The sequence below is a fragment of the Filicampus tigris genome, chromosome 13 (genome assembly GCF_054856515.1).
Source record: "Filicampus tigris isolate MCC_2025a chromosome 13, RoL_Ftig_1.0, whole genome shotgun sequence".
Classification (NCBI taxonomy): Eukaryota; Metazoa; Chordata; class Actinopteri; order Syngnathiformes; family Syngnathidae; genus Filicampus; species Filicampus tigris.
The window spans coordinates 10,752,668-10,775,758 of NC_141229.1; the positions used below are offsets into that span (position 1 = coordinate 10,752,668).

General features: G+C 40.6%; 2 protein-coding genes across 9 annotated transcripts; one reads left to right on the forward strand and one right to left on the reverse strand.

The window, feature by feature from the left end:
* The first annotated feature begins 492 nt into the window (after positions 1-492).
* Positions 493-20,538, forward strand: flvcr2a (FLVCR choline and putative heme transporter 2a). Of its 7 annotated transcripts, XM_086048687.1 has the most exons (12): positions 5,066-5,135; positions 8,914-9,494; positions 11,227-11,368; positions 13,290-13,430; positions 13,997-14,064; positions 14,316-14,419; positions 15,859-15,969; positions 16,354-16,459; positions 16,536-16,647; positions 16,902-16,966; positions 18,573-18,693; positions 19,752-20,538. In XM_086048687.1, exons 2-11 carry the CDS (start codon positions 8,949-8,951, stop codon positions 18,645-18,647), a joined length of 1,470 nt encoding a protein of 489 aa, XP_085904813.1. In that variant the 5' UTR covers positions 5,066-5,135; positions 8,914-8,948; the 3' UTR covers positions 18,648-18,693; positions 19,752-20,538. The 7 variants fall into 7 exon arrangements, with proteins under 7 accessions (XP_085904812.1, XP_085904814.1, XP_085904815.1 ...); XM_086048686.1 differs by lacking the exons at positions 5,066-5,135; positions 8,914-9,494 and adding an exon at positions 493-1,406; XM_086048689.1 differs by lacking the exons at positions 5,066-5,135; positions 8,914-9,494; positions 18,573-18,693 and adding exons at positions 496-1,088; positions 1,179-1,406.
* On the reverse strand, positions 19,987-22,907 carry erg28 (ergosterol biosynthesis 28 homolog). Of its 2 annotated transcripts, none has more exons than XM_086048700.1 (5): positions 22,700-22,907; positions 22,468-22,611; positions 21,209-21,299; positions 20,988-21,106; positions 19,987-20,884 (listed from the first exon to the last, which is right to left on the reverse strand). In XM_086048700.1, the coding sequence occupies exons 2-5, from the start codon at positions 22,598-22,600 to the stop codon at positions 20,796-20,798; spliced, it is 432 nt and encodes a 143-aa protein (XP_085904826.1). In that variant the 5' UTR covers positions 22,601-22,611; positions 22,700-22,907; the 3' UTR covers positions 19,987-20,795. The 2 variants fall into 2 exon arrangements, with proteins under 2 accessions (XP_085904826.1, XP_085904825.1); XM_086048699.1 differs by having other exon boundaries at positions 22,468-22,608; positions 22,700-22,904.
* Between the last annotated feature and the right edge of the window lie 184 nt (positions 22,908-23,091).

Genomic DNA, 23,091 nt, shown 5'->3' on the forward strand with positions numbered 1-23,091 from the left:
GGGTCAGGGCCGCCATTCCCAATACGCGGAGCACGCACAGTGCGTAGGGCACCGTCGTCCGTTAGGGGCACCATCTTTCCGTGAGAACACAATAATGCGAGATCAGAGTGCGCACGTCATTACTCGGGGAGTAACGAAATGCATGTACTAGCGTTGCATATGCAGGATACAACAAAACAAAACTATATTACGTTACCATTGCAGAAAAAAACTGAATCCACTGGAATAACTTTCTATTGGAGGAATGCTTTTTATGGCAGTTCAAACGTGAGGAAAATGAAGATTTCTGTACTGTATGTACTGTATTTGTGCCGACTTTCTCTAATTTTTGAAAAAACTCCACAGTAAAATCAGTCCTCACTTCGCAAGATGACAGTATTCCTCACCAGGAAGAAGAATCCACTTGAATTATTTTCTACTTATTGGAGGAATGTTTTTTATGGCAGTTCGAACTTGAGGGAAGAGAAGAATTATGCACTGAATCGTTTGCACAGTTGTGACGTACGGGAAAGCATTTGCCGTAAGGTTTAGTATACGCGCGCACTCAACAATTTAGGAGCGAATATTTTGACCACGGAAAAACCAACGCGTGATAGCTTGACCGCAGTTGATTGCAGTGAGCTGCAGCTGGCCGCTGGAGGGAACAGCCCACCACTCCGGCTGGAAGGAGAAAAAAAAAAAAAAAAAACAGAACAGGGATATGACAGCAACGGCCCTGAGTGGGATGTAACAAGTCTACTTGCCTGAGTTTGTTAGTCAGCTCAGATGCTCAGTCACAGCGAGGTTCTGGGAAGTTGGTAGGCACTGCATTGTTCTGATTCATGTGACTGTTTTTTGCGCAAAGTATAAATATGGGGGATAGTAACATAAACGCTCAGGATGCTGGTCCTCCCGTGGACTCCAAAGGACCAAATGAGCAAGCGCAGTCCTGTAGCATCCCGAACGGCGAGAGCGGTCCTACTCCCGCGACTCGCGTGTACTTGAAGCGCTGGGCGATAGTTTTCCTTTTCAGCTCGTATTCGCTGAGCAACGCGTACCAGTGGATCCAGTACGGCATAATCAGCAACATAATCGTCAAGTTCTACCAGGTGGACGCGTTCGCCGTGGACTGGCTGTCTATGATCTACATGCTCACCTATGTCCCCTTCATGTTCCCCGTCACCTGGCTGCTGGACCAGAAAGGTTTGCGCGTCACGGCGTTGCTGGCTAACACTCTCAACTGCGTGGGCACGTGGACTAAAGTGGTCAGCGTCCGGCCCGACCTCTTCTGGGTTACCATGCTGGGCCAGTTTGCGAGCTCTCTGGCTCAGGTGTTCATCCTCGGAATGCCCTCGCGCTTGGCTTCGGTGTGGTTCGGCGCGGATGAGGTCTCCACCGCCTGTTCCATTGGAGTTTTTGGGAATCAGGTGAGCTCTACCTCCAGGAGGTTACATTTCTCACAAAAACACATTCGCTTATGATTGGTTGGAATAATGCATGTTTTAAACACCAGAGTAAAATGCATTCTTATTGGCTCCAGCAGTTGTAGAACATTTTACACAAAGTACTGAACTACTGTCCAAGTACCAGTCATGACAGTATTCTAGAGGCCCAGGTGTTCATCAAAACTGAGATAAAGGTTTTATTCCTACACTCTAAACCAGAATTACTAGAAATTCGCATGGAAACAGATTGCCTTAAACCACTTTAGTTTTTACACATGGAAAAACTTTACATAAGAAAATATACACAACTGAACATGTTTAGTTTACATTAACTTTATGTGAATGCAACTTGCAACTTGTTAACTTACTGCTACGTAGCAAGTTGATGTGAATCATAATTTCTTGTAATTACACTACAATTTGATGCTGAATCCAGAAAGAAATTCAACAACCAACACATTTAAATACTTTGAATAACATTTATTTTATTGCAGAATTTTCGTAACAGTGAAACTGGATGTAACCCAAAAAACACTATGGTACACTTGCATAATCTAATCATAGCCAAAGCAAAAAATGCCTTAATTATTACAATAAAGATCTAGGAGCCCAGGGCTCAGGCAACGACCAATCACGGCTGACCTGTTTTCACAAACTGAGCTAAGCTCATCTGAGCCCTGAGCAGTTGTGATGTCATTTTCAGTCGACAGAAGTTACAAAATGGCCACCACCTGAGATGGCTAAAACGGGTTGGATTTTGCTGCTTAGCTCATATTCCACAAACGCAATATTAATCAGAATTCTGCGTTTCAACTAGTGGACCTGCTGGGAACATATTCTTGAAAAAAAAGTGTTTGGGTTGATTTCTACATTAACATACTTTTTTCCCCTACACATGACTCTGGCGTGATGGCCAACACAGTGATGGCAGCTTTACCTGAAGCTTGACTTCATAACAGTACCACGCTGGAAACAGTTTATTAAGAAATACAAAGTACAAAGAAATAATTATACTACTCACCTTTGCATTCGGCATAGATGGTGCCTGGACTGAAACACCTAGAAAAAAAAAATTGCAGTAAAGCAGCGCTCTGAGCGCTGCCTCATCAGACGTGCACTTGAAGGGCCTTCCCCTTCTTGCAAAAACAGAAGATATTATATTACGTCTGCTTAATATGATCATTACACTCTACATTTCCAATTAAGTATTAGAACCTACTAATATTGTTTAGTAGTGTGAATTTTTTTTGCAAAAACATTAAATTGTAATCTGTCACGTGAGGATCGGGATTTGGAGCTATAACGCAGACATGACACGGAAGTTGCAGAGTAAAAAGTATTTTCAACGAAAATACAAAGTAACAACAGAGATCGGGACTGGAAGAGAGTTTGCATCCTCACTCAAACAAGGTTTGACTTACTGACAACGTGTCACTGAGTAACTCTAACTTTTAAACTGTAAGACTTCAAGCCTATATGACATAATAAATGACAAAACATAAAAGGGTAGCAACCCTAACCCTAACCCTAAACCTAACCCTAACCCTAACCCTAACCCAAGAGTCAAAAGTTTGAATGCAAAGTTGTTTCCAAACTTTTACAAATAGTCCCACTGGACACCTTCATGATGCCAAATTGACAACCCAGCCAAAAAACAACAACAAAAAACAAACAGAATCCCCCCCTCCCCCACAGTTTTTAATATCTCAATGGATGGATGGATGCAATTACAGTATTAAACCATGCATTCTGTAATTAAAGGGACGGTTTCACTAACAAGTTCATTTTATATATTTTTTATGAAGGAAAATGAAAAGAGTTGTCATTTTCTATTTTATCAATAAATATGGGAGAAAATAGGAAATAAGTGACTCCATGGATAACGCCTCTTGTTAATGAGGAGAATGACCGCACCCCCTGCCGTTCTATCCTTGTTCAGTCGGAGTCACTGGAGGAACTGATAACAAACTCTCCATTGGAAATCATTGTACTTTCATTGCATATAACGTCCAAAAACGGTGATCAATTGGCACCAAAATTTGTGTAGACATCCTTACTAATGACCACTTCAAGTTACATATCAAAATAATTTACCTCTCAGTGGCTGATTTAAATGAGAATGAGGAAATGGGGAAGTGAGCAGAGCTACATAGACTTATGCTGGGACGAGCGCACACTGCTTCGTTGCTAAAAAACAAAAAAGAAAAAAAAACACTGCCTCTTTAGTGATCACAGTTAGGACTGGCGACGCATTTAACACCAGTCAGGATATTTACAGAGACTAAAGTGGGAATGAGTGGACGTGCACATTTATTTGAATGAGGAATGCCCCCAGTTTTTCGACCGACAACACGTCCAATGGTACGTTACAGCCGAAATGGTGCGTTTGAATGCGGCCGCACTCGGTTGTGGAGTCGGATGCGTACGTTCAAGACACTCCTGGTGTTAAATGAGGCCTTACATCACTCTGACGCCACTTCACTCTCGCGGTTGCAAGCGGTGTCGGACAACGCACGCGACTGCTTGGGAGGCAACCCCGCGACATGATCACCTCCACACGCTGCCCGGACAGTAAAGAGCTAATGTTGTTGTGCTAACGCCTTTTGTTTTAACGGCCTGAAGCTAGTTGTTGCTATTAGCTGTACCGTTATTCTACCGTTAGCCGGAGACAGAAGGGGGGGTGGGTAAACATCCATGCTTGCCTGATTGCTTGCCCACTGCCACTGAGTTTAGCGTCGCTAAATGTTCGAAATATAACGGGGTTCGTGTGCGCATTCATGCTCTTGTCCGCTTCAGCTTGTGAAAGTGGAGGAGCAATCGTCACGATATTTTTGATTTTGTGGAGGTGATCATGATGAGATCACGTTTTATGTCAATAAATCCAAACTATTGTGCACTTTTATACTTTCACAGGTTGAAGTGGACAAGAGTAGTAATGTGCATTTGCATTTTGGTGGCGATTGGTCGCTGTTTTAGACAACAGAACTGACAAAGCGAGCAATATTACCACGCTTGGCTCCCTCCCGTGCCGTAGACCGCTGAGACTGAAAACATAACATAAGCCACGCCCCAAAAGGGGGCGGGGCAATTTGTCATAAATCTAATCACAAAAAAAAGTCCTTAAATCATGACAGAGTCTTGGGGGGGTGCACTTTAGTACTGATGTCATTTTTACATGCAAACCTATTATATAAGTGCCAATGTTAAGCTCACCCAAGTGTCCCTTTAATTTAGAAGAACATTTGTGATTAACTAGACATTTTACTGTATTCTACTAAATTTACCCATTTACTCATGAAAGTTTTAATTTTTTTTTCCCATTATGTAGCTATTTGACTACTGAAAAAAAGTACAAAATGTCCGAGGAAGTACCATCTTAATACAGTAGTACTTTTTTGTTTGTTTTAAAGTATGAATTCAAGTTCTTCCTTGACATGGGATAGTCCTGGTCCTTTATTTTGTCTTCTGAGTCGATTCAGGGCGATATCTTCAAAACTGTATGTGACAGTATGTCATTAACTCAACCAACAACGACATACACGACATATTAAATACAATACTGCAGTTGAAAATACTGTTTTTCTTTTAGGTTTGGCAGTCAAATGGGAAATGACGTGTTCATGTTTGCACAAGGTTGCCATCTTGCGCCCACTCGGGGTTAGTGTCGTATACAGTTATGTTAGGCTAAATGAAACAATACTGGCGCTCCAGGTAGGCTAACTTTCATACACTTGAACATTTGCAGTGTTTTAAGTGCAACCCTTAACACTTTATCCTGGTTAAGGTTTTTATAAAGCTCGTCTAACCTCTACATTTTCGCCATTTGCCGTTAGCTTGGGGGTACAGTAAAGTGCAGTAAGGTGGTTGAAACAGCAACGGCAAAATACAACGCTGGCACTGCAGGGTTAATGAGCGTTTCTATAGTTAATCCTCTTGTGACAAGTAGCTCAAATAGCTCGGATTTTCATCACAGAGGAATGAGCTGGCAACAAAACTAAAAGCCTAGGCTGGCCGGCGAAGAAACTTTGACGCGTCAAACTTGAGGCTGAAACTTTATTACAGTACTTTGCTAGCTTGGTTGCGTGGCGCGTGAATGAAGTACAGTAGTACTGTACAGCAGTGGTTCTCAAATGGGGGTACTAGTGCCCCTGCGGGGGTACCTGAAGGCACTTCAAGGGGTACTTGAGATTTTAAAATGTTTTCAAAGTAGCTGTAATGAAAAAAAAGTTCTGTTTTAATTGTTTTTGCTTTCTTATAACGCGAAACTGCTTTGTGTTAGTTAGGAGGTACTTGAATGAAAAAAAAAATTCACAGGGGGTACATCAATGAAAACAGGTTGAGAACCACTGAACAGTATCAGCATTGTCACAAGAAACTGATGTTTGCCCAGCAGACTGTCAGAATGGTCGTAGCTGTTGTACAAACTACTGTAAAATTTGGTTTTCTTAAAATCAAGCACTCTTTGTGACTCCATTGCACACATCACAGTAGAGTATATTGTGTGTGAATCTGCGTGCCTTAATAGGTGATCATTTGATTAGTGCCAAATGATGATCCATCAATTTAATCAGTTACTGTACTATGATTTATTCAACATACACGCTTCCATCCCATTAATTAAGCAACGTACCAGTCAGATTAGAAAACACATTGCACTCTTTAGAGGTAATCCTCGGTTTACGACAGCAACTCGAATTTGTCCGTCCTGCCGAGTAGTCTTTTCGCGAAACTATTACAGTGAATGATAAACACTTCTAGGTCATAAGTACAAATCAATTATAGGAAAAAAACAAAGTGAAAAGTACACAACAGGCTGATAAAAGCTAATGGATTCATGTAGCATCATGTTAATTCCACAAAGGTTTGAGGTTTCAATGTGTGTTCTCATCTCACCATGTACCCCCATTCCAAAAAGCATGCATTACTGTACTACGTTGTCCATTGGTATGAATTCTTGTTTGTCTGTATGTACCCTGTGATTGATTGACGACCAGTCCAAGGTGTACCCAGCCTTTGGCGCAAAGTAAGCTGGGACAGGCTGCACTCACCACACCCATGACCCGAATGAGGACAGGTGTTAAGGCTTCTTGAGAAAATAGAGGGATGGATATTGTAATTTCTCAGTAGCCTCAGGGCTTTTATTACCTTTTGTAATATTCTATATATAAAAATGTTTTGGTGTTGTATATTAGCCTTATGCTAAAATAAATGAAAATGAACCATGACTTAATAAGAAAGCAGGGTCTGACATTAAGTAGGGCTGTACAATTAAGGAAATAATCACAATTATTTTTGATTGAGATTAAAATCCTGATTAATAAAACGATTGCCACAATTGCCTTCTAAACTTAGTATTCATTCAACTAATAAAACTCACAACCCTAAAACTACCATTATAGCTTCATGCCCATTCATCCCTGCATGTTGAACACTTTATTCTTGAACTCCCCCCCTTTTTTGACAAGTTCAAAATGACCTTGTAAATATGTGAAAGCCTCTTGAATTTTCATTCTGCTATATCCACACCTTTGATGCTTTGCGTCTTTGTACACTTTCAAACCATGAATAAGTAAATAAATAAATAAAGAGGAATCCCTTATCTCTTTATCATATTTATTTGATTTTATGTTAATGTTCTGGCTTTATTTTCAGAAGTCTTTTGACTTATTGGCCTAGCCTTGGGCCTTAGATGTTGTATTTTGTGCCACATCGTGTAGAAATTTGTTTTGGTGTAACAAAAAAAGTCCTTGGATCTTTGTGTCCTTGAATTTTGAGGGCAGTACAATTCCTTGAATCCTTGAAAACTTCCATTTCAATGCATTTCCCCCCTTTAATTATTTTTACTTTTATACTTTAAAGTGGAAGTCAACCCAAATATATTTTTTCAAGAATATGTTCTATGCAAGCCCACTAGTTGAAACAAGGCATTCTGATAAATATTGCGATTGTGGAATAAGAGTTAATCCAGCTGTTTTCAGCCATCTCTGGGGGCGACCATTTTGTCATTTCTGTCGACTGAAAATGACATCACAACTGCTCAGGGCTCAGGTGATGACGAATCACGGCTGACCTGTTTTCTGAAGCTGAGCCATGATTGTTTGTTGCCTGAGCCGTGAGCAGTTGTGATGTCATTTTCAGTCGACAGAAGTGACAAAATGGCTATCCCCAGAGATGACCAAAAAGGGGTGGATTTTGCTGATTAACACATATTCCACAAACGCAATATTAATCGGAATGCCGTGTTTCAACTTGTGGGCCTACTGGGAACATATTATTGAAAAAAATATTTTTGGGTTAAGTTCCCCTATGAAGGTCTGTATTACAGCTAATATCTGGGTCAAAACTGAATTTTAATACTGTATATAAAAATAGTTTGAGGCAGCATTATTATAGTAATTATAAAATAAACAGTGCGGAACCTGTTGTCATACACGATAAACTAGTTTTATAACGACGTGTATCCAGTGCCGTTAATATTCAATGCTTTCTTTATTTTTTCAAACTTTTTTTTTTTTAAACGGGTAGGGATTGCAATTTGAATGTCTGATTTGGGTGGGACATTATTGCAAAATGAGGTCGATGTGCACAATGCACTCCCTCGTGGCTTTATGAATTTCATCTGTAAAATGTAATGCACGATCCAGGAGAAATTTTAGATTTAGCATAGTAGCCATAGTGGGTGATAGTGTTGTACCACAGTGCTTGGGAGAATATCATTGCAGTCGATATCACTTCACATTATGACTAGGGTCCGGCCGATATGATGTTGATGTGTAAAAAAAAAAAAAAATGCAGGAAAAAAACCTGCTGATTTTAAAAGCGCTAATATCGGCTGGCCGATTAATCGGTCGGGCCCTAATTATGACTGGAATGAAACTGCAGTAAACTTGAACAAGAAACGAGATACTTTAGACTTTAACCTTTCCCTTCACTTTTAACTGTCCGTATTCTGATGAACTTGCAGTATGGGCCAACCTCTATCTACATGTGTCATGTGCTGTGGCTTAGCAACCCACTTAAACTGACCTCCGAGACAAGACAAGTCCTGTAGTGTGTGAGTGATACAACTGAAAAGGAGGAGTTTGAGCTGTCCAGTAACAGCCACATAAAAAGAAAACATTTACATGAGCTGGAATCTTGCGAGCTTTGTCACTCGAGCCTGCTATGTAACATTTAGCAGAGCTTTGCAGTGCTACTCGCTGAAGACTCAACCGAGAACTCCATCCATCCATTTTGTATAGCGCTTGTCCTCACCGGGTCGTGAGTGAGCCGGAGCCTATCTCAGCTGACTTTGGGTGAGAAGGTGCTCAAGCTACCTAGAATTACTAATTCAAAGTTAGCAAGAAAAACAAGCAGTCAAGTTTGCCTGAGGCCAACTTTTTCCATCTTGAGAAAAAAAAATGCTGTACCTGCTGACTGGGTGCGGACTGGCAGGTAAATGGCTGCTGTGTTGACACACACAAGGAGAACTGTTTGCTTTTCTCTCCAGCTGAACGCAGAGACCTGAAAGAGGCGGGGAGCAACATGAGCAGTCAGGAGGAGCTCCGTCATGACTGGGTGGACAGCCATGATGGATCCTGCCTCATATCAGACTCAGTTCATGAAAGTGCACAGCTCTTCCCGCTCATGGAGACCAAACTGTACAAGCGGCGTTGGGTCATGCTCTTCATTTTTTGTAGCTATTCCATGAGCAACGCCATGATGTGGCTGCAATATGGCATTATCAGCAATATCTTCAAGCACTTTTATGGTATTGACGACCTGGCCATCAACTGGCTCTCTATGATTTATTTCTTTACCTACATCCCCCTCATCGCACCTGTCATGTGGCTGTTGGACAACCGAGGCCTCAGGGAACTCGTGGTGGTGGGCTCCGCCTTCAATTGCATCGGCGCTTGGATCAAAACGAGCACGGCTCACCCCGACTCGTTTGCTGTGACCTTCCTCGGCCAGTTTGTGTGTTCAGTGGCGACTGTTTACATCCTCGGCATCCCGTCCAGACTTGCTGCTTTGTGGTTTGGACAACAGGAGGTGTCCACGGCTTGTTCCATTGGGGTTCTGGGAAACCAGGTGTGTCCAGCTTCGCCTGTTGGGCTTCAACATCAAAGGCAGAGGGGCAGAGAGAGAGAGAGAGCGAGAGAGAGTGAGTGGGTGTGGGAGTGGGAGTGGGAGAGCGAGAGGGAGATGGAGAGAGAGAGAGAGAGAGAGAGAGAGAGAGAGAGAGAGAGAGAGAGAGATTTTGGCATGCATGGAAGAACTTTTGACCAGAGCTGGGCACTTGACCGTTTTTGGCCTGTCCGGCCGTGGCCCTCCATCCATCGGCAGAAGCTTTTTAAGGATCATTAGCTGGCTAATTTACTATTCGAACCCGCTGTGGACACGCTTCAAAATGCGCCACTAGTACTTTACTACTCACCCAACTGCGTGTGCTTACTTCCATTGCGAGCCCGACTGGTCCGGCCCAGGGACGGACTGCCCAGCTCTGCATTTGACTACATTCTTTTGATTGACAATGTGGAACCAATTAATTAGTTAATTGTTTTGAAAGGGAATTGGTATTATGGAAAGTTGTCGCAACAAAATTTACATAATTACCACAAAGGGTCATTACAGCTCACTTCAGTTTTGTAGTACTAGACTTTTTCTGCAAGAAATTCATGGACATACACGCATACAGTACTTGATTGGGTTATTCATGCTTTGACTGCCCTCTCATCACAGGAACATTGCATCAAGACAAAACAGGGGTTATAAAGTATGCTGTAATTCTTAAAGCAGAAGTCAACCCAAACATATTTTTTTCAAGAATATGTTCCCAGCAGGCCCACTTGTTGAAACACGGCATTCTGATTAATTTTGCGTTTGTGGATTATAAATTAAGCAGCAAAATGCACCCGTTTTTAGCCATCTCTGGGGGCAGCCATTTTCAGTCGTCTTCTATCGACTGAAATTGACATCACAACTGCTCGCACCGACCAATCACGGCTGACCTGTTTTCTGAATCTGAGCCGTGACATGTTATTTAAAAAAAAAATAAATAAATTGTGTTGACTTCCGCTTTAAAGACACTTCACAATGATCTTAGTCCTGTTTTCTTACATATTGACCCCTGCTTTTGTTTCTGACCATGTATGTATAAACACCTTGTTCAGATATAGGGAGATCCTCAATAGTTGCCAGTACCAAATGTTATTTGAAGTGATGGCCTCCCTTACCTGTATAGACCAAACACTGCGCATCGGTTATTGTCACGTATGTTTTTGTTTTTCAACTTTATCTGACAGCCTGCTGCGATGGATGAGTCCACCTACACACTGTGACAGTATGTGTTTGGTTCCATCCTATATACAGTATTAAATTCCTCCCACTAAAAAAGGAGTTGATACATACATCTGAAATGTTTTGGGTGGAAAAACTCACGGTTTTTGAAGTTTGAAGTTTGAATTTAGTTGAGAATTAATTATATTTGGAAATTACGGCAAAACATGCTGCAGTTCTGCAGTAAATCCTTTCACATGTTTTTAAAATTTTTCTCTCATAATGAGGTTTTCAATTCTTCTCTTCATGTCTGATTTGTATAATGACCACCAAGTGATAATAATATAATAACATGTAATAATAATGAGGTTGACCAATCTTTAGGACTGAATCAGTACAATAAAGGAACTTTTCTTCACACATTTTATTCAGAAGCACTGGTTAAAAATGTGAGATTGTAGAGGTGACAATTGCTCAAACCTTGGCAGAGGTTTGCCTTCCCTGAGTATTCTTGTTCTTTTAATGTGTCACTTCTCGCCTGCAGATGGGCATTGCTATTGGGTTTCTGATCCCCCCCATCCTCGTGCCTAATGTAGACGATGTGGAGGAGCTGGCACACCACATTAAGATCATGTTCTACATCAGTGCTGGTGTGGCCACCATCATTTTCATCCTTGTGATCGTTGGTAAGTCCTCAATGGAAGACTCGTGCACAGTCAAGGCTCAGAGATTGAGCAAGACCTGTCCTGGGTTTTTGCCCTGTAATGCAATTGTCTATTTCAACAAAGTATTCTCCTTTAGTCTTTTGTACAGTAATACTGTTGGATCTGTGGTGCTCCGCAGGCAACACTGCCCAGTGCCCAATGTTGCATTAATTGAATCGTGCACCTATTTGATGGATGTGTTCTGACACAGTGTGAAACACAAGCAGGGGCTCGAGTTATGTAGTTAGTGTATGAACTCGAACTTCCCACTCAAACTCAGTGAAGATCTGGGAAGTCCATGACAGTCAGGGACTTACTGCCAAGCCTCAACACTGATCTTGTTTATTTTAACTTCAAAACTAGAGGTAGTGAAGTAGTTTACATAGTTAAGCAGGATAGACCAGTTTTCTAAAACATTTTCTAAACACTCCAGGTCTGCCCCACTTTCGTATGGTGTTCCACAGGGTTCAATTTTGGGGCCCCTGTTGTTTTCCTTGTATTTGTTGTAAGAAAGCATGGTATTTCCTTTCACTGCTATGCGGATGTCTGCTATGTAATGATGTTTGGTCCCAGTAGCCCTTGGACATCCACCCCTGTTGATTTGGCGCCCCTGGCATGTTTTAAATTGGACAGCAATTTTAAATTGGACTGGCAAATTGGTGCTGTTGTTAAATCCAGCTCTTTTTTGTTTTTTCTTTTAAGCAGCTGGGTAAAATAAAGCCTCTCCTTTCTCAACGGCATAATCAGTAATCCATGCCTTTGTTACATCTTGGCTGGATTACTGTAATGCACTTAATTTTGGAGTAAACCAGTCCTCCCTCAAGCATCTCCAGTTGGTCCAAAATGCTGCTGCTCGCCAATTAACTGGAGCTTGTGGGAAGGAGCACATAACTCCAATCCTGGGCTCCCTTCGCTGGCTCTCTGTACATTTTAGAGTTCTTTTTCACATTATTTTATGTGTATTTAAATCTTTCAATAGTCTCTGCCCACCTTACCTCTCTGAGCTCCTCCACCCCTGCGCACCTGTCCGCTGACTCAGGTCAGTGGACCACACGCTACCGTAAATACAGAGGACTAAGCGGAGGCTCAGAGGGGATTGAGTTTTTCCATTGCCGGTCCCTGTCTTTGAAATGATCTCCAGCTAAACTTTAAGCAAGCACCCTTTCTGTCCATTTTTAAAACTCGTCTTAAAACACATTTTTATTCTATGGCTTTTGACTCACTCAGCATGAGACTCTGTTTTGTTTTAGTGGGTTATGATGTTTACCGTTTTTCTGTTATTAATTTACCAGTATAGTTTTAACCGTCTTTATTTTTGTATGTCCTACTTTCACTCCATGAACAGCACTTTGTATGCAGGGATGGTTGTTTTTAAAGTGCTGTATTTAAAAGTTGAGTTGAGTTGATATATCTACACTCTGTTTAAGTCTGGTAGTAGCGGTCCACTTTAGCGTTCAGCTGTTTATGCAGGGCTGTTAGAATGTCAAATGGGTTTGAATAGACAATAGCAATTGCAAAAACAACAAAGAGGAATACAATAACAGTTTAACTAAGCCTCCATTCAACAAAGATAATACTGTTTGATTAGTGAGGATAAGCGGTAGAGAGAACGGATGGATAGTTTAATTGGCTTTTGGGTTATTGACTGATAACCCTGATTTTCATCATCATAGTCATCACCGTTCACCCCATGGGAGTAGTTAATATTTACCTTAGTGCAATATGTTGCTTTTTTGCAGAAATGTTAAGGTATTTTTCTGTACCTTAAGGCATTAGTCATCTCTGTTTGTACCTCTGCTGTCAGGTTGATCAGGTAGCATGCCATTGATTTCATTCATTTTGGTTGCTTATCTCGGTCAAACCTGTATAAAGTTATATTAAAATGTCTCCACTGTGTTTGTAGTGTTCCAAGAGAAACCAGAGCTCCCTCCCACACAGGCCCAAGCTCAGGCCAGGTGCATCCCTCCAGAGAGCTATTCCTACCTGGCCTCAATTTGGAGGCTACTGCGCAACAAGCCCTTCATGCTGCTGGTGGTCAGCTATGGTGGGTTCTGAATCTCTACTGCCGCCTGTTAGACATGCTTGAAAGACAATTGTTCCGGTTTTCAACAGAACTTTCATAAGTCGTTCATTTCAGCCACAACTGCAACACATGATCATAGATTAGGGTTGCCTGTCCAAGTGTTCGATGCCAACAAGCAAGTACACTTTCTTTCAATCTGCCCTATGATTTACATACAAAATGACAGTCCAAATATTCATATAATACAATGTGAGTCTATTTAGTGCCGTAGATTTCCTACACACAATTACATGGCTACTAATTTTCTATTTTCGAGTCGAGTTGTTGAAGAGTGGAAATCACACACGGCATACATATTATCCTGTAACCACCGCACTTTTATCAGTATATGTTAAAGCCTCACTATAGACGATACAGGTATAACAATCATATTTTACCAGCTGGTGTATAATAATAAAACTTCAACTTCTGGGCTCGTGTAGCTTAAATCTATAGTTTTAGAGACTGTTGCATTCTTTTATGAGTACATCACCTAGTGTGAATGCTGTGTCAGTACCAACAAAAACTATTTTGGGGTTTATTCGCAGGACTGAATGTTGGTTGCTTTTATGCTGTGTCCACGCTTCTGAACCGAATGATCACTGAGCACTATCCAGTAAGTCTCACGCTACTGCTGTCAGATATGCTTTATTTTATGGCAACAAAGCTTTTAGTCAGTATTCTGTGGTTTTTTTCCCCAATGTTGTGTCACATTACGCTCTGCTTTAGACACTTGATACCAAAAAGACGATGACCTTGACAGAATGGTAGCTGAGACCGCTGTTGTCTCACCCAAGAGCCCTCTAGACAAATTCATGCAGAGTGCGAAATGTAACAAATGTCTACAAAAACGGATTTTCTTCTTAGGGTGAGGAGGTGAATGCCGGTCGGATTGGGCTGACCATTGTCATTGCAGGCATGGTGGGATCGCTCATCTGTGGAATTTGGCTGGACAAGACTAAAACATACAAGTAGGTTCTCTGAACTGTTGTTTGCTATTACAAGTATTCATTAGGTTATATTACCAAGTTGTACATGAATGATGTAGTCATTAACTTGTTTTCTTTCTGACTTTGCAAATCTTGTACTAGTTGGAACAGTGGTGGTAGTTTGACTATGAGTGCACGTAAAGGTACTGACTAAAAAAAGAAATAAAAAAACATTTGAATCAATAAATAGTACTTAAAAGACAGCGACACTGTGGTGCTAACCTGACACTTTTGATTGAAACAGTTTGCACTATACAAACAATTTGTGTACATTATTACCAATGCCGTATTACATCAACAATTGCTGTCAAGACATTTAAATGAGCCCAAAAATTAAACACATGAATAAAAAAAAAAAAGAAATCACATTGAGCTTTATTGTTTTGGTGCTTGAAAATGCCCTGATTGAATAATTCTGACACCAAAACATCGTCACCTATAGTGTGGTTTATTTGATTTAAGTGGATCTATTCTGTGGGAGCAAAAGCACTTATGAAAGTAAGACATTGTGTGCTATTTGCTGTTGTCGCCTTCCGTGGACGTCTCGAGTTATGTGGTCGCAGGGAGCTGAGCTAGGGGAGGTCTGCGCAAAGTGGAACTGAAGACTGAGTTTTTGTTCTGATGTCCAAGTCTGCTTATCTAATCTGACAAGCGAGACTAGTGTAGTCCTACCATGTATTATCCCAGGGTTTGATCTTTCCTGCACTAAACTTCGAATTCTGTCTTAAGCGTGCCGTTTCACCAATGGCCATCATTTTGATCTTCAGTCATCCTGTTTTCTGTAGACTTGATAAACGCCTCAGATTCCTCACATGCCAATTGGATGCTCAGCTGTCAAAGCATCCAGATCCAAATCGCTGTCGTTGATGCTCTCATGTTGTCTTAAAGACAGAGGATGACGTTAGGTTAACAAAACCAGTATTTTACGCATGGTTGTACAAAAACTGCTAGACCGGAATAAGCCGGTTTGTGCAGATGGCCCTTGCTTTTGACAACAGGTCAATTTGACAGGGTTTGTTTTGTCAGTCTTAGTCAGACTTTGCCTTTAATTAAAGTTAAATCCAAGCTTGTCTAAGTTTTTTTTTTTTTCGCAATTGGAGATTTTCAAGATACACTACGCATTACAAATCAAGACAAATACTGTAAAAAATGGCATGTGTTAACATGAAACAGCTCACTTTATATACACTACTTACATTTGAAAAAAGACTAAAGTCATCCGGTTTTCTTTAAGTGGTTTTGTGGAAGTATGCCGGAGAATTGAGATCATCTGAGTAGCCAGCTATTGCCTAAAATTATAAGCCTGCTCACAAGACTCAGATCTACATTTTTGTCCAATCTGATTAACCTTGGATTCTAGAAAAAAAAGATTTGTCGTTTGGCTTTCTAAACACTAAATATTCACTTTCCCCTCTCATCAGGCAGACCACGCTGGCCGTGTATGTGCTCTCCCTGATCGGGATGCTAGTGTACGCCTTTACACTCAACCTGGGCCACCTGTGGGTGGTGTTTGTCACAGCTGGAATTTTAGGGTGGGTCATCATTACGCAGCAAGCAAATCAAAGTTGATTATGTGGAAGTCGTCTAAATGGGTGGTGTATTGTATTTATTTTAATGAGCTAATATGTGGAGATAGCAACAATAACACATAACATTATTTTTTAATTTCATACATATGCTTTACATATGACAAACTGTCTCCATAAAGTGTCGCTTGTGATATTTAAACTAAACGTTTTAAGTTCAGTCAGTCTTTGCACTAAATATTCTAGAGAAAAAGCAACAACAGTAACATACAACAAAGTAGCTAGAGCTCCTCCAATCACTTGATGGTAGACACATCATCCGATTACACGTTTCTGTCAACAATTTGAGGTGTACATTATTTTAATTTGAGTGTAAATGTGTCTCTGCAGCTTCTTCATGACTGGATACCTTCCTTTGGGCTTTGAGTTTGCAGTAGAGCTCACGCACCCAGAATCAGAGGGGACGTCATCTGGTCTTCTCAACTGTTCAGCTCAGGTTCGCACAAGTGCATTCACTCGTTCGCAACAAGTTAACGCATGACAATTTAAACATTTCACCAATTTGATTTCAGATCTTCGGAATCATCTTCACCATTGCGCAGGGAAAGATTATTGACAGTTGGGGCACTTTGGCAGGAAACATTTTCCTTTGTATATTCCTTTTAATAGGAGCAATAATGACTGGTAAGGAAATATTTAGAATAGACTAACTCTAATTTGGGGAGAATTTAGATATCCTTTTACAAGGCCACTTTGTCACATATTCCAAGGGATAAGGTTGCCATCTAGTGGTGGAATCAAAATACTTTTTCATCTCTTCTTTCTGCTAACCCATATATTGTGGAACTCGTGTGTATAAGAACATGTACAGTATTGATCTTCCAGGTGTTAACAGAGGAACATGTCTCCTAGTCCTTACTCTTTTGTCCGCATCACAGGATTAATTAAGTCCGAGCTCCGGAGGCAAAAGGCCAACCTACAGACTGTTGGGCAATCAGTCAGTGTAAGTATATTGTCGACGCCATTTTCACATCCCCGCAGCGGGATTGTGTCTGATGATGCCTTTGCATTTTTGTGGTGCAACAAGCGCTCCTTGTTGATTTTGGCTGGGGACCCTCACGCTGCATTGCACTGCTGCAGGAATTAATCGATGCAGGCTGAATGCACTGCTCCCTCAGCATGCTCAGAAGCAACCTTCTCTCCACTTTGTCCGACAACTCTGCTACATGTCCTCAAAGCTCACCTAACGTGCCAATTGGTTCAAACATGCAAGAATGCCTTTTTATACTTTCAAGCGGGAGCAAATGTAAGATCTCAGCATGAGAGGTCATGCTAACAGGAATGAGGTCTGCCCCTCTGCTACATGAACTTGCCTAGCAAGCTTTTTTGTTTCTGTTTCACTGTGATATGATAAAACCCAGCAAACTTTACATTTTAACTTAAAGCGGAAGTCAACCCAAACATATTTTTTCAAGAATATGTTTTATGCAGGCCCACTTGTTGAAAGAAGGCATTCTGATAAATATTGCGTTTGTGCAATAAGAGTTAATCCACCCGTTTTTAGACAGTCCTGGGGGCGGCCATTTTGTCACTTCTGTCGACTGAAAATGACATCACAACTACTCAGGGCTCAGGTAACGACCAATCACGGATGAACTGTTTTCTGAAGCTGAGCCGTGATTGGTCGTTACCTGAGCCGTGAGCAACCTTGATGTCATTTTTAGTCAACAGAAGTGACAAAATGGCCGCCACCAGGACTGTCTAAAAACGGGTGGATTATTCCACAAACACAATATTATTCAGAATGCCGTGTTTCAACTAGTGGGCCTGCTGTGAACATACTCTTGAAAAAAAACGTTTGGGTTGATTTCCTCTTTAAAGAAAAATCAGAATTAATCAGATGATTGTTGAAAACAGAACAGTGTTCCCCTGCGTATTTGTGATTCATTACTCATGAATTCAACTATTTGCGGATTATTTTTGGAACCTATCCTCCGTTATTTTCTGAAAAACTCACACTGCTTGCTGTTTTTGTACTCAGGCCAAAAGCCCTGTCTAATAGAAACGTGGTACTTTTCTGCCATCTTGTGGCAACTATAGGACATTTCAAACCATTTTTGGGGGCTTGCGACAATTGTTTTTTTTTTAGCTATTTGCGGCAAGCTATTGGGGGATTACTTTGTATGCAACTCATTTAAAGTATTTCAGTGAAACAGCAAACAAAACCTAAAAAAATCAAAAATAAATCACCTTTGAAGTTCGCAAAACAACTTCTCACCAACAATGAACGGATTCATTTGAACTCACACTGTTTTCATGTTTAAAACAACCTCTACCTTTCTTAATGGCTTTTTAATGGAAATCCCAGCAATCCTGCACACATAGAGCTTTATTTATCTGTTAGTTTCTGCTTTTTAAACAGTGGATTGAATACTCCAAACCAAATAAATCTGGTCATTTCATACTGCTGTACCATTCTAGTGGACAGGCAGCGCAATATTGTTTGGGTGTGCGGGGATTTCTGGGCTTGGATCTGTGCCAGCGCTAGTATGCATGTAGGGTTCTTTTGGGCCCCTCCCAAAGACATGACACCCAAGCTATTATTCCAGCGTGCAGGCTCGGAGTCTTCGGTTCAGGACTATGGGGGCACATCTTGCAGCAGCCCCTGGCAGCGGCAGTCCTGACATACACTTACAAGCTCGCTAAAAACCAAAACACACACCTGCCAAGGTAGGGACACGCTCTCTTAAATGATTAACGCCCTACCAGCACTAATGCTTAGGTATCAATGTAAAACACGGCAGTTGCAAACACATTTCAATTTATGGTTAAATAACTGCTTTCAAGAATGTGTGAATCCTGGCAAGTGAGCGTTTAGTTAATAAATCGGGCAAATATAGATCTGTAGTGTAGTGTGTGCCCCGCATGTAAAATACAACCCGTGAGCAAGTAACTCAAAGTCTGAAAGGCGTCAATTTTTTTCTCCTCTACAACGGACCTCTGGTCCAGCCGGACTATGCATCCGTACTCAAGCTTGACAGTGCATTGTATTATTGAGTGACAGTTTTGCACTAATCATTGATTTATGTTTAAGTAAGACCAGGGAGAAAGGTGAAAGGCTAGTCACTAGCTGGTTGGCAAAATCACTGGCTTTGGTTTGGTTTACAGACTTGACTGATGACCTTCTCTCATGTTGATGATTTCGTTTCAGATGGTATATGCACTCCTCTCTCCTTTCATTATTGGTTTAATTAAGAACAGATTTGAAATCTATTGTGTAAATAAAATCCCAATTTAATCCCAATGGATTGCTCTGTGTGTATTAAATTAAATTGACTGGCATTTTGAGTTCAAAGAAATAAAAATTAAGCTTAAATAAAAGATATTCAAAATACTTCATTTTTCATTATTTTCATTTTACAAAGAAGTCATAATCGTAATCGTAAAATCGGGTTAGAGAGAAAATAATCGGGATTTTCTTGTTAGGCAAAATCGAACAGCCCTATGCAACCAATTACCGTAGAAGCAGCATGTTGCCAAAAAAATCTATTACAAATAGCATGGCATTGAAGCTCTGGTTTCTTTGGGTTGAGGCGCCCTTTCCAGTGGATAATTTTAAAATAGCAGTGGTATAATAAAACAAGTTGGACTGGGGACGGTTTGTATGTCACAGATTATTTCTTTTTTTTTTCTTAATGTTTCATTTACACTAATTGTTTGCCGTAAAAGGCTCAGATCCTATTTCAACGTACTTATGTAGTGATTGGAGTTCATTTCTGTTTTCTCAGGACATGACAACTGTTCTAGATGAAAGCCTTCCTCCCAAGGAAATCCAGAAAGAACGTTTTAAGTCAGAATACAGGAAGAAGTAGTCGCAATGCATTCCGTTGTGAACACCTTGGCGAAGATAATTGGTTGCTGTACCAATCAAGCTATACAGTGCTTGGGTGCCACGTGGACACCACACACATACTCTCACGGATCCCCAAAAAAAGCACAAGAAGTCAGTCATGCACAAGAACAAAGCACTTAGATTCTCTAATGTCTTTTTTTTCCAAATTTGTAGCTTAAATGTCAAGTAGAGCGTGAATCTTTCATGTCCTTTTACCTCAAACCTTTCAAATGATTGCTCTACTACTACTAGAACAACAACTACTACTACGGTACTTCTGTCAACGATCATTATTGTTTATTGTTGTCATTAAGTACTGTTTTTAGAACATTAACGGGACTGTGATGTATTTCATGTCATGGCATCTGCGTCAATATGCAAGAAGAGGCAAATCGAATCAAGCATTTTGCACAAGAAAAACAAATATTTTATCGATTAAAAATCTGCTATGCTTGTAAACTCATTACAGAGAAATGCTTAGTATGCATAGTTTGTGATGAACTTGTTTCACTTATGTTGTGGCTTTTTGTGTTGACGTTTGTCTTTTAAAGAATATGTGATTGCTCAGAAGTGCTAATTGACCATTTTATGCAATTTTATGATATTTTACAAAGCTGTGAAGATCTGACACTCCTTGATATTTCAAACACATGAAATAAATTCTTCTTGGCGTCCTCATATAACTTGACTGGAGTCCAGTGTTTTGTGTGACACTAAAATCTTAATGTGAATGAGGGGGCTCAGTGGAGTTTGTGTTCTATTGTTAAACGAATAAATCTCATATTTTCCAATCTCAGCACATGTTGAGAGCATGTGAACTCACGTGCCGAGTTCTGAGAAAGTTTGATTCACTGTAGGACATAATGCAGAATAACATCTGGGAAGCAGCACACCACAATCAATCCAAACACGTCTGGTGGACTCTTGGACATGAGGACATTCAGTTCCGTTTCTTCTGCTGCGCCCCCACTTCCTCTGGAGTCTCTGGAAAGCACTGGAATCCAATCAGCATCGCTATGATTGAAAAACCTGGAAAATCAAATGGCGCAATTAGTTCATGCTACAGGCTCTGTTCAGCATTTCCAAGTTGTAATGAACAATGGAAGATATTCCCACTAGACAAAATACTTACTGGCCACAATAAGAGGTGCCATGACCCCAATGGTGAGAGGTGCAGTTTTGTAGATGAAGGCCTCAGACAGAAAATGACCCAGCGCCAGGACAAACGTCCATAAAGTGATGTGATACAACCTGCCAGTGACACACAATGTGAGAATCTAATGACGTTGACCACTAAAACATGGCAAGGAAAGGCCATACTTAATAAAAAAAAAAAAAAAAAAACGCTCTTACGTTCTATTATGTATATCAATGGCGCAGGCACAGCGAATGATGGATGACAGTAACGTCCAAATGCCAAATGTCCGAGCTTGAAGACCATTGACTAAAGTGTAGACAGACAGTGAGAGAAATCATTTTTTGATCTCCTGTTGAATTTGTTATTTTGGTCATTTACAAAGAAATTAACATTCTAAAATGGTTATTTATCAATGTAATGAGTGAAGTATGTGATCCCCTAGAAAACTCAGCCGGAATATTGGCTCCCACAGATTGTCTGTTGCCCATGTGGCTCAATTAATACATTTTTTACCTTCCAATCAGCGCCACTTTGATAAAGACCGAAAAGCTATCAACCGATGTCAGGGACATGATTGTAGACCTGACCAAGGCTGGAATGGGTTGCTAAAAACCTTTAAGTAAAAGGCTAGGTGAGAAGGAGAACGATGAAAAAGAACGCCATCCACACAGTCATAGTTGTAGGTGGAAACATATTTGGGGTTGTTTTTCTCCAAATGATACAGGTAGTAATGGGAAAATGAAGCTTCAAATTTGCTTCATGAACCGGTTGTATTTCTGAGTCATTTAGATTCACACTGTTGTTTTAAAGAAAGGGGTTTAAGAAATGGCAAGTCAGCGCTATGATAACCAGAGAGTTACCAGCTAAACCAGCTAAACACAACAACTGATTCATGAATCCGAAAGCTGATCAATCACATCTCTGCTCATGCCCACTTCAACCTCTGAAAATATTACAACGATTGCCCCGATATTTGGGATTTTATGGACATTAACGTCTTCCTCTCCATAATAGGTGCTATCACTACATCTTAAAATGGCTTAATGAGGAAAGCTTAATATCCTTAACTCAATCACTGACATTGACAACTATAGATGTTAAAGATCCATTTTACATGGGCTGGTAGTGAAGTATCAAATCCAAAATATTGAGGTAATCAGCCTAATAATTTCAGAGGTTGAAATGGACATAAATACTAATGTGGACTGTGTACATCTCATTAATTGTTGTGACGTTTGATCGCAGTTTTCTGACGCGTAGCACCGTTAATTCTCAAAGGTGTCAAATCCAGGTCCAAAGAGTAAAAATCCTGCCAGTTAGTTACCACGTAATAACTTTATTTTGCTTGGGGATTATAAACTCATTTCACTCAATATGTGCAAATGTTACAACGTTTATATAGCGCATTTAACACACTGCTTATTTGAGTTTGTGAATAACATTCAAACAACAGAAAACAAACCAATTTGCTCACCAAACTCAGGTGTGCCGGTGTAAAGCTTCTCCGACAGGAAGCTGTAATCTCTGAAGCTTTGCACGGTATTTCCCATCGCGATGACTGACACCATCACGAGCCAGCTCCGCAGGACGTTTAGGAAGCGACTCATCTCCCCTGCTGCTTCGTTATTAGAATACAGTAATTAGAATCCATACAAGCACATGTATCTGGTCATATTGCAAAATAAACTGCTAGATGTACGTGTTACCTGTCTAGTGTTTTAAGTGAGCGGATATCTGCTAAAGACTAATGTTGCCGCAAACCCGTGCAATAAACAAGGTCAAATGAAATCAATGGTGACATTTCCGAGCGGCGTCCATCAGACATAAACGTAACACGCTTCACAGATTAAAAAATAAAAAATGTGATGTCTTCCACGCGAGTCCCAAGTGGTAGCCAATGACAAGCCTGACCAGAGTGGCTCTATACAGTCATACCACTGACATGATTGGTCAGAGTGAGCCTTTTGGTTTCGCCCACTTTTATTATTAACCAATCGTATTTAAGAACTTCATTACCGTGTGTGGTATTGGTTGTGTTTAGCAAAGAGTTACTATAACGAACAAGATAGTACTCCATAGAGACATTAATTAGTTGAAA

Excerpts from the sequence above, each read along its gene's own strand:
- flvcr2a (XM_086048682.1), top strand. The coding sequence starts at position 852 with ATGGGGGATAGTAACATAAACGCTCAGGATGCTGGTCCTCCCGTGGAC. Across the intron at positions 11,369-13,289 it reads TTTCATCCTTGTGATCGTTG|TGTTCCAAGAGAAACCAGAG; the intron begins GTAAGTCCTCAA and ends CTGTGTTTGTAG. Across the intron at positions 13,431-13,996 it reads GCTGCTGGTGGTCAGCTATG|GACTGAATGTTGGTTGCTTT; the intron begins GTGGGTTCTGAA and ends GTTTATTCGCAG.
- erg28 (XM_086048700.1), bottom strand. The coding sequence starts at position 22,600 with ATGAGTCGCTTCCTAAACGTCCTGCGGAGCTGGCTCGTGATGGTGTCA. Across the intron at positions 21,300-22,467 it reads CACCGGCACACCTGAGTTTG|TCAATGGTCTTCAAGCTCGG; the intron begins GTGAGCAAATTG and ends TCTACACTTTAG. Across the intron at positions 20,885-20,987 it reads GGCACCTCTTATTGTGGCCA|GTTTTTCAATCATAGCGATG; the intron begins GTAAGTATTTTG and ends TTGATTTTCCAG.